Source organism: Delphinapterus leucas, unplaced genomic scaffold (genome assembly GCF_059928025.1).
Source record: "Delphinapterus leucas isolate spDelLeu-1000000601 "Yukka" unplaced genomic scaffold, BTC_Dleu_Yukka2 spDelLeu_asBTCV2_sq25, whole genome shotgun sequence".
Taxonomy (NCBI): Eukaryota; Metazoa; Chordata; class Mammalia; order Artiodactyla; family Monodontidae; genus Delphinapterus; species Delphinapterus leucas.
The window spans coordinates 14,331,216-14,341,788 of record NW_028322234.1 but is presented as its reverse complement, the minus strand read 5'-3'; the positions used below and the strand labels follow the sequence as shown (position 1 = coordinate 14,341,788).

At 53.9% G+C, this 10,573-nt stretch overlaps 1 protein-coding gene and 1 long non-coding RNA gene across 2 annotated transcripts; one reads left to right on the top strand and one right to left on the bottom strand.

Moving 5' to 3' along the window:
• On the bottom strand, positions 1-2,317 carry LOC111166177 (uncharacterized). The gene is made up of 2 exons (XR_002642565.3): positions 1,481-2,317; positions 1-442 (listed from the first exon to the last, which is right to left on the bottom strand). It is a non-coding gene; the product is annotated as an uncharacterized LOC111166177 (long non-coding RNA).
• TNFSF9 (TNF superfamily member 9) lies at positions 1,008-6,263 on the top strand. The gene is made up of 3 exons (XM_022557575.3): positions 1,008-1,853; positions 2,462-2,495; positions 3,856-6,263. Exons 1-3 carry the CDS (start codon positions 1,392-1,394, stop codon positions 4,314-4,316), a joined length of 957 nt encoding a protein of 318 aa, XP_022413283.2. The 5' UTR covers positions 1,008-1,391; the 3' UTR covers positions 4,317-6,263.
• The last annotated feature ends 4,310 nt before the right edge of the window (positions 6,264-10,573 follow it).

Here is a 10,573-nt window from a genome sequence, read left to right as displayed (position 1 = left end):
TGATTGTGGCATTTGGCTAGGGAAATTATATTTGGCATTCCACCCCGATGGCTTACAATTTTTGGTGTAGCTTTTAAAACAGTCGCTTATACTATCACTGCAGTGGGGTTTGGGGAGAGAGTGAAAGTAGGGGCCGGAGCTTAATTCATCCTCTTTACTCAGAAGGACAGCTGGCCGCAGATCTGGGGAAAGAACATTCCAGGCAGGGGGACAGCAGGTGTGAAGGAACAACCTTGGTACCATGCAGTGGATTCTCCAACTTGGGCAAGTGTCAGAATCTTCTGGAACGCTCCTTCAGACACTGATTGCAGGGCTTCCACTCTCAGAATGTCAGTAGGTCTCGGGTGAGGTGCTAGAATTTGCAGAGCTAGCAAGTTCCCAGGTGATGCTGGTCTGGGCCTTGTGCTTTATAAACCGCTGGTAAAACGGAAACGTTCAGCACCTGTGAGTCAACACGAGCCAGTATCATCACAGTGGTCTCCTCGTAATTCCCCAGAGAGGCTTAATACAAGATTGAATACAGGGCCGGCATCCGATCCTTGTTCAGTTGAACCAACCTCCCTGCCCCCATTTCCCTGACGGCTGATGGATGACTGAGATCAATTGCCCGGTCCACCCTTCCATTTTCTATAGGGAAAGTGAATCCTGGAGCGGGTTAGGGAGTTGGCCGGCTGGTCTGGGCAGAGCAGGGCTTCTATGGGAGCCCAGGGCTTTTCTAGGGCTGGCCATCTCTCAGTCCAGGGTTGCTTCCTCTTTTGGGGCCGAGTTTTGACCGCTTCTCTGGTCCTCCTCCCGCCCCCGCCCCCGCCCCCGCCCACACCACCACCGGAGAGCGAACGGGAAATTTGAGTTTCCTCTGCCTCACTCAAGGCTGTCCCTTTCCTACAAGGGGAATTTCTCCACCTGGACTCTCCAGCCTTCTGCTTGTGGGGTCCAGGGGGCCCCTGATGGGAAGCGTCTAGGTGGGTGGGCGGGGGCAGGCCAGGGAAGGTCCAGGGGTCCTGGGGCAAAAGAGGGAGGGGAGGGGGAGGGCTGAGCAGGGCACTTAGGGTTCCACTGGGAGGACTTATGCTCCACAGGAGAAGGGGGCTGAGGCCTGGCTGTCTTCTGACCCCTCTGAAGAAGTGCCGGGTTTAGGAGAGCCCTGGAGGGGCCCCAGTGCTGGGGAGCTAGGGAGTGATAAGAAATTGGGGAAAGAGGCAGAGAAGCAGAGAGGCGCAGAGATAGATAAGTGGGGAGACACAAGAGAGATAATTAGGAAGAAAGGGTCGGTGGGGCAGAGCTTGGAGGGAGAGAGAGAGAGAGGGAGGGAGGGAGGGAGGGAGAGAGGGAGAGAGAGACAGAGAGACAGAGAGACAGAGAGAGAGAGAGAAGGAGAGAGAAAAAAGGAGATGCAGAGAGGGAGAGATCCGGGGAAGAGAAAGTTAGGGAAAGTTCGGACAGAACGTGGAGGAGGCGGGGCGGGCGGGAACCAACCTACCGGGCGGATCTCTGGGATCCCCACGGGCCACACCCCGGAAAGGGGGGCTTCGGGATTGCATATAAAGCGCGGTGCAGCGGCCTCGGACCGCAGCCGCCCGCAGCCGGCCATGCACTCCAGCACCTACGCCGCCCCGGACCCCGAAGCTCAGCGGCCGCTCGCGCCCTCGGGCCGCTCCTGCCACCCGCTGCCCTGGGCCGTGAGCGCCGCGCTGCTGCTGCTCGCCGCCGCCTGCGCCGCCTGCCTGGTGCGCGCCTGGGCCGCGCCCGGGGCTCCTGCATCGCAGGTCCCCGGCTCCGCGCGCAGCCCGAGACTCCCGGAGGGCCTGGAGCTGACGCCCGACGCCCGCACCCGCCTCCCCGACTCTCCGCAGGTGAGATGCGGCCCGATCTGGACCCCGGGAGAGACCCCTACCCAGTTCCGGGACCTCTTCTCCATTCGCTCCCCCCCCCACACCCCGAGGTCCTTTCTGCATCCCAGGCCGATGGTGGAGGGACCCGCATCGTCCCTCTTGGACCTCCGAGGGCACCGCTTCTTTATCCAGGACTTCGGGGGGCACCCTTCTCGTCCCGCACCCCCGTGAGACCCCATCTCATCCCGGGACCCCAGAGGGGAGCACTTTCTCCATTGCGGACCCCGAGGGACATTTTATCTCGAACCACTGAGGGGGCTCCCCCTTTCTTTCGTAACTCGCGGAGAACCTAGGTTTTCTCCCGGACCCTTGGGGTACCCCCTTTCTCTCTCAAGACCCCCCAGTGCCAAGCCCCCTGGAGGGACTCTCTCCTCTTTTCCCTCCTGAGTCCTCGGGGTTCTGTCCTTGCACACAGTAGGGCTGGGGGAGCGCGCGCGCTCTTTTGCAGCGGGAAGGGAAGGGAGCGTAGGCTCAAGACTCGCGCAGATCCCGGGCACTCCACTTTCCAGAGGGCTGCGGGTGCGGGAGGGGGGACCTCCACCCACTTTCCGTTTGTCCTCTCTCGGCAGGGCGTGTTCGCGCAGCTGGTGGTGGCCGACGGAGGTGAGTGATTCCCCCAGACAGGGGGAGGGTGCACTAAGAGGGAGAGCCCCAGGAGACGGAGGCCTCCTCTGTGACCCAATCCGACCCTCTTCCCCTCTCTTCTGTGAAAAGTGTCCCCTCCCTTCTTAGAACCGCGTCAGCCCCTCTCTGGGTCTCCTCCTCCTCTGACTCCCATCTGTGCCCACCTCAGACCCCGCCCTCTCAGAGCTGGGGCTGGATGCCGCAAATCTCAGCCTGGTAGGGTCTCTCCCACTGGGCTCTGGGAGAGACGGACCCCTCCTCCCCAGCCCTGTCTCCCTTCCTCCCTTCTGGAAACCGTCTTTCCCGTTCACCTCCGCTCCCTCTTCCCGAGACCCTCCTCCCCCCTCTTCTGGAGACTCTCCTCTCTACCTCCTTCCTCTGCCCCTCCCCCTTCCAGACTCCCCTCCTCGTCCTCCCTCCGGAGACCCTCCCCCGCTCCCCTCCCCTTTCTGGGGACTCTTCTTCCCACCCCTTTCCCTCCCCCTTCCAGACTCTCCTGCCACCTCCTTCCCTTCTCTCTTAAGGAGATCTTCTCCCCATCCTGTCCTCTCCTTGGAGTCCCTCCTCCTTCACCCTCCACCCCCTCCTCCCTCCCTTTATGTTTCCTCTAGGATTTTTCCTCCTTCCTCCACAACCTCCCCCTCCCTCCCCCCTTCCCTTCTCCATCCCCCCTCCTCTTTCCCCCCCTCCCACTCTGAGTCCCTTCCTTCATTCTATGCTAACTCTGCCCCCATCCCCCTCTCCTCCCTCTACAAACCCCATACTTCCATTCCTAGGAGCCCCCTATCCCCCTCCATCATCCTTTTCTTTAAAAATTTTTTTTTTTTTTTTTTTTTTTGCGGTACGCGGGCCTCTCCCGCTGCGGAGCACAGGCTCCGGACAGACGCGCAGGCTCAGCAGCCATGGCTCACGGGCCCAGTCGCTCCCTGGCATGTGGGATCTTCCCGGAGCAGGGCACGAACCCGTGTCCCCTGCATTGGCAGGCAGACTCCCAACCACTGCGCCACCAGGGAAGCCCCCCTCTTCCTTTTTGGCATTACATTTCCTCCTCCTCCTGGTTCCTGGAAGTCTGTCCCCCTCCACTTCCTCAATCTCCCTCTTCCAGAGAGTCTTCCCCCTCCCTCGGAATCCTTTCCTTTCTTCTATCCCCCCTTCCCCTCCCCCAGCCCCCCCTCTTTCTGAGACCCTCTCCGAGTCCCCTTACCTTTCTCATACCCCCCTCCCCACTTTTCCCTCTTGTCCTCTCTCCCTCAGAGCCCCTCCTCCCCTCCCCAGGGCTGCGACCTCAACCCCCAGTGATGCTCCCATGCTAAGCATGCCCTGCGTCTTCCTCCCACAGTGCAGCTGACCGAAGGGCCCCTGCACTGGTGCAGCGAGCGGGGGATGACAGGTGTGACCCTGGCACCCGGTGTGAGCTATGACAAGCACACACACGAGGTGGTGGTGGCCCAGGCCGGAGTCTACTATGTTTTCTTGCACTTGGCGCTGAAGCGTGCGATGGCCAGCAACGGCAACAGCTCCGGCTCCGTCTCTGTGGCCCTGAACCTGCGGCCTCTCCAAGCTGGGGCCGCTGCCCTGGCCCTGACCTTGGACCTGCCACCCCCATCCTCGGGGAACTCAGCAGCTGGTTTCCGGAGCGGCCTGCTGCACCTGGATGCCGGACAGCGCCTGAGCGTCCACCTGCGCCTCGCGGTCCGGGAGCCTCGCGCCTGGCAGCTCTCAGCGGACGCCACGGTCTTGGGCCTCTTCCATGTGAACACCCAAGTCCCCACTGGACTCTCCTTGATACAGCTGACGTGACCCCCAGGCCTAGGTGCCACCCTCTGGACCAAGACTGAATCTTGCCTTCCTTTCTTGGGGCCCCTGGTGATGGGGTCTAGCTACTCTACCTCACTGGGCTGGGCCGGGGTCCTTGCTGCTGACCCCCTCTTCCAGGACTCTCCGGGTCCCTCTGTCACTTGGTATTTATTCTGAGCCTGAGCTCAGACAGTGTACGTTATATTAATCCGTTCAACTTATATTTATTGAGCTTCTGCTCCGTGCCAGGCACTGTGCAGGGCTAGAGAAACATCAAATAAAAAAGACCTCCCCTCCATCCTTATTTATGTTAATATGTGAGAAATAGAGACTCATTCCCAGTACCCCCCCCCCGCATGGTACTCATGGGGCTAGCTTGTGGGAGTCCAAGTAACTATGCTGTGTGAGCTTTACTCATTCATGCAAATTTTATCAGGCACTGTTTTAGGTGTTGGGGACACAGCCATGAATAGGACAAGACAAACCCCCCAGCTTTTGCCGAGCTGACGGTCTAGTACGCTGGCTTGACACCGTGACTGTGTGTGACCCTGTGTAACTGGGGCATATGGGAAGGTGTGAGGTGGTACGTGATGTTAGATAATAAAGTATTTATATATGTTACGACTTCTATATATTGAGCATTTACTATATACCAGACAATGTGAGTTATCTTGAGATTTATATAACTCCCCTGTGCCTTAGGGATTTTATTATTCCCGTGTTACTATTATCTGTGCTCTTGAGGTATTTTACCTATACTGTATCTGGTGGTGGAAATACTGGATAATGCCATTTTGCAGGACACTGCTTGCTAACTCTGTGTTCTGTGTCACCACACTAGTAACTTAACACACTATTGACCGGGGGATTTTTGCAGGAACTAACGCCTGTGGCATTAATACATCCCCGGTCAATAATGGGTTAAAATCGGCCACGGTGAGAGCATTTACACTACAGGAAGTGGCAAATGTTACAAGTCGGGGCTTGATTTATTGTTTGTTGATTGTCTATACTTAAAGTGCAGGTGAAAAGGATGTTCAACATGTAGATTACACTTAAGTGGTTCTTTTTTTAAAAAATTATTTTCTTTTATTTATTTATTTATTTTTAAATTTATCTTTGGCTGCGTTGGGTCTTCGTTGCTGCACGCGGGCTTTCTCTAGTTGCGGTGAGCAGTGGCTGCTCTTCGTTACACTGCGCGGCCTTCTCATTGCGGTGGCTTCTCTTGTTGCGGAGCGCGGGCTCTAGGCATGCAGGCTTTAGTAGTTGTGTCACACAGGCTCAGTAGTTGGGCGCACGGGCTTAGTTGCTCCGCGGCATGTGGGATCTTCCTGGACCAGGGCTCGAACCTGTGTCCCCTAGCAATGGCAGGCGGATTCTTAACCACTGCACCACCAGGGAAGTCCCTACACTTAAGTGGTTCTTACCTGTAACTGTTACATTGTGAATAGCACTCCCAAAAATCAAGAAAGTCTTTCTCTAGTGTTTTCAAACCGCTATCTGATTTAGCAAAGAAGTTGCTCACATCATCGTAAAGCAAGTGAAGGGTGAACATGCATCTTTATTGTTTTGTTCCATCTCAGTCTCTAAAGGAAAATATCAACCTCCACTCACTTGTTTCTCACTTGCAAGCATAGATTGGCTCTGGGTACAAGAGTGGAGAAAATCAAGGAAGGCATTCTGTGAGAATCAGTTTTGACTGTATGGAATTTGCAATGCAGAGTCTCTTATATTTTATTGTTGGAGCTTGTGTGCTACACACTTATGCCAGTAAAATTGATAATAAACACAGGTATTCATTTCACTCCTTGAGAGCTGGTTGTTAAACATTTACCAGCATCCCACGGTCCTGGCCAGTTCTCCCAAATCCCCTAATTTCCCCACCACGCAGATCTTCTGCCCACTGGCCCATATAAACCAGCTGGACCTTGGCTTCTGGGGCTGGGGTGGACAGGGAGGTCTCCACAAAGCAGGTGACCTTGATGGGGACTTAGGAGGGATGGGGGTGAGGCAGAAGTGGGAGAGTGGGAGAGCTTTGCCTGTGCTGGCCAGACAGGAGGGTGTGAGATGGGCAATGAAGATGGAGATGTGGAGGTGAATGTCATTTGCCTGACCCATCTCTACCTCTTCTCAAAGAGTTCCATTCCCCACATCCCTTCTGAGAGAGCAGAACTGACATTGAGCTGACATCCATGAATGTGGCCATACTGGTCATTAAATTATTAAACTAGCCTCTATGCTAATTGGCAAATGCCTGTTACTCCCCGCCCCTTTTGCTGCATGCTTCCTCTGGACCCCTAGGATGGCCCTGGTGATCTAGCATCCAAAGTGTTAACTCTGGGGGCGCCCCTGGGATTGGTGGGGGAAGGGTGTGGTCCAGGGGCCAGCTTCAAATCTGACTGGTCAACGTCTGGCTACACTGGTTGTTTCCAATTTTGGTGATCATCCCTGGCACCAAGTGGTGCCACTTCTCTGGCACAGCTGATTGGGTCAGGGTGGATACATGACTTAAGCTGGGCCAATCAGATCTCCTCGGTAGGAATGTGGGCAGGCCTGGCATTCCTGAACTTATTAGTCAGGAATTGGAAGGTGTATGGGAGGGAGAAGCATGGAAGGGCCCATGGGCAGAGAGAGACGGGAGGAGGAAGATGGGTGGGGATGTATGGATGAGACCACAGAGCCCTAGAGAGAAGGAGGAACCATCTAGACTTCCCATTTGCCTCTTCCTGTTACATGAGATACCCTATGCATTAGTTTCCTAGGGCTGCCCTCACAAAGTGTCACAAACTGGAGGACTTAAAACAACACACTTTTTTTTTTTTTTTTTTTTTTGCGGTACGCGGGCCCCTCACTCTTGTGGCCTCTCCCGTTGCGGAGCACAGGTTCCGGACGCGCAGGCTCAGCGGCCATGGCTCACGGGCCCAGCCGCTCTGCGGCACGTGGGATCCTCCCGGACCGGGGCACGAACCCGCGTCCCCTGCATCGGCAGGCGGACTCTCAACAACTGCGCCACCAGGGAAGCCCAAAACAACACACTTTTATTGTCTCCCAATTCTGGAGGCCAGAAGTCCAAAATCAAGGTCTCAGTAGGGCCATGCTCGCTCCAAATGCCCTAGGGAAGAATCCTTCCTTGCCTCTTCCAGCTTCTGGGGGTTGCCAGCCATCCTTGGGGTTCCTTGCCTTACAGCTGGGCTACTCCCAGGAAGGACATGAATTTTGTGGGGGACACTATTTAACCCAGTGCATCTAGCATCTACCCTTGCGGGGGCATGAGAAACTTGAGCGTCCTCCCAGGAATTTCCTGCTGGGGTGGGTTCTGTCCTGTGCTGCTGTTAGGGGAACCACTGACCGAAACCGCCCGCCCGAGCCAGGAACCCTAGTCACCACTTGCATGAGTTCTCTTACAACAGGAGGTCCTGGTAAGGAATGCGGAACTGACAAGCTACCACCAAGCAGAATTCAAGAAAGGTCAAAAGGAGAGAGGAGACGCCAGTCCATATGTCCTACCAACCTCCCAGAATCCTTCTCGCTGGAATCCATCTTGGCTGAGTGATGCATGCGCCTCTAGGGAGGACCCTGAGTCAGAATGATTGGCCACAGACAACCTGGAAACGAATCCCATTACCATAAAACCCCAAGACTGTGAGCCACATGGCAGAGCAGTCCTCTGGGTTCCCTTACCCTGCTGCTCTCCACCCGGGCGCCCCTTCCCAATAAAGTCTCTTGCTCTGTCAGCACGTGTGTCTCCTCGGACAATTCATTTCTGAGTGTTAGGCGAGAGCCCACTCTCGGGCCCTGGAAAGGGTCCCCCTTCCTGCAACACTGCCAAATGAACTGTGAGACATCCTGGTCCCCAAGGATGCAGTCCCTCAAGGCTGTCAGTGTCTTTCCTAGTGGCTTAGGGATCCCAGAGACTGTCATACTTCCTGTGTTAAGTTGGGGATGGGTCTGAGACCCCTAAACAGAAACCCTTAGCCCCTCCCACCACAGCAGCCCAGCAGCATGCATCTCCAACGACGGAGGCAAAGTGGAGAAGCCCAAAGACTTGCACCAGCTTCGCATGTGAGTGGATACATGTTGGGAGCACTATGGGGAGGCAGGAGCGGGGATGGGTCTGCAGAGCATGCTTTCTTTAAGAAAAACAAAATGTGTTAAGGACACTTAACATGCAATCTACCCTCTTAACAAGATTTTAGGTGCGCAATACAGCAACATATAGGCACAGTATTATACAGCAAATCTCGAAAACATATTCATCTTGTGTAACTGAAACTTTATACCGATTGAACAACAACACCCTATTTCCCCCTCTTGCTAGCCTCTGGCAACCATCATTCCACTTTCTGTTTCTATGAATTGACTTTTTTAGCTACCTCAGAGAAGTGGAATCACGCAGCACGTGTCCCTCTGGGTCTGGCTTATTTCACTGAACATATAATGTCCTTCATGTTCATCCATGTTGTTGCATAAGGCAGAGTTTCCTTCTTTTTTAAGGCTGAGTCATATTCCATTGTATGGATGGACCACATCTTCTTCAATCATCTGTGCATGGACATTTAGGTTGTTTCACTATCTTGGCTTTTGTGAATAATGCCACAGTGAACATGAGAGTACAAATTATTTCTTTGGGATTCTGATTTCAATGATTTTTTTAAGAATATCAATCTATTTTACTTATTTATTTTTATTTTGGCTGCGCTGGGTCTTAGTGGTGGCGCTTGGGATCTTCGCTGTGGCATGTTTAGTTGAGGCATGTGGGATCTTTAGTTGTGGCACGTGGGATCTCTTAGTTGCAGCATGCAGACTCTTAGTTGCGGCATGCATGAGGGATCTAGTTCCCCAACCAGGGATCGAACCCGGACCCCCTACATTGGGAGCGTGGAGTCTTACCCACTGGAGCACTAGGGAAGTCCCCTGATTTCAATTCTTTGGGATAGGTACCCAGAAGTGGGATTGCTGGATCATACTGAACATCCATTTTAGTGTCACACAGAGCCGAGTTCAAGCCCTGATTCAGGCAATGCTAGCTAAGCTGTGCATCCTTGGGCAAGTGCCATCACCTCTCTGGGCCCAGTGTCTTCAGCTGTAAAACTGGAAAAAGTTTTGTATCTCATGGGCTCCTAGGAGTATTAAGTCAGCTCATAGGTTTAATAGCACAGTGCCTGGCATTTGACTCAATATGTAGAAGCTGTTGTTATTATTACAACAGTCGGGTCATGGAGAGATGGCATCTAAGGTTCCAAGTGCATCAGGTGAAGTGAGTTCCAGGTACAGAGAGCAGCATGTATAAAGGGCCAGAAGTAGGAGAGTGGATATAGTAGTGTGAGATGGGATTCAGGGGGTCAGACCATGCAAACTTGTGGATGACAGCACAAAGCTTTATCCTGAGGGCAAGGGAGAATTATGAAGACAGAGGTCAGATTAGCTCATTAGATCCTGGAACTGAACAGGACCCTGTGGGGCTGCACCCATTTTTTTTTTTTAATATTTATTTATTTGGCCGCACCAGGTCTTAGTTGCGGCATGCAGGATCTTTTAGTTGCGGCATGCGGGATCTTTAGTTGCAGCATGCGGGATCTTTAGTTGCGGCATGTGAACTCTCAGTGGCAGCATGTGGGGTCTAGTTCCCTAACCAGGGAGCAAACCCTGGCCCCCTGCATTGGGAGTGTGGAGTCTTAGCCACTGGACCACCAGGGAAGTCCCTGTCCCCCATCTCTTGATTACAGGAAATAGGCTTTATTTGGCCTCTGTGACGTTCCCTGGGTTCCAACGGGCAGGTTCAAACAGTTGCTAATTAGGCAAGGGAGGGGATGCAGAGACAAGGGAGGAATAGTCAAGAAAGAATACTGCAGCCTTGGGGCAGGGTCCTGGTTCCCCCTCAAAGGATATACATAACAGTCTCTTTGAGCTGTTTTGCAGGTACTGAAACCTCCACCAGGTGAAAGAAGCTAACTGCATGCTGCCCACAATCACGGAGACCCCGGAAATTGGAACCAGAGGTTGATGATGCTGACTCCCACTTACCGTCACCACCAACCACTCAGAAGAGTGTCCACGAGCTGATCACGCCCTCATTGAACCATTACGGTACAACTCGTCACTATCCCCTCCAGGTCGGAACACACAGTTTTGAGGGCATTAGTCTACTATGGCCCCTTTGCCTGGCAAAGCAATAAAGCGATTCTTTTCTGCTTCACCCAAAACTCAGTCTCTGAGATTGAATTTGGTGTCAGGGTGCAGAAGCTTGCATCTGGCATTAA

Coding starts and splice junctions, on each gene's coding strand:
- TNFSF9 (XM_022557575.3), top strand. CDS start 1,392: ATGCAGAGAGGGAGAGATCCGGGGAAGAGAAAGTTAGGGAAAGTTCGG. Junction 1,854..2,461: donor GCCTCCCCGACTCTCCGCAG/GTGAGATGCGGC, acceptor CTCTCTCGGCAG/GGCGTGTTCGCGCAGCTGGT. Junction 2,496..3,855: donor GCTGGTGGTGGCCGACGGAG/GTGAGTGATTCC, acceptor TTCCTCCCACAG/TGCAGCTGACCGAAGGGCCC.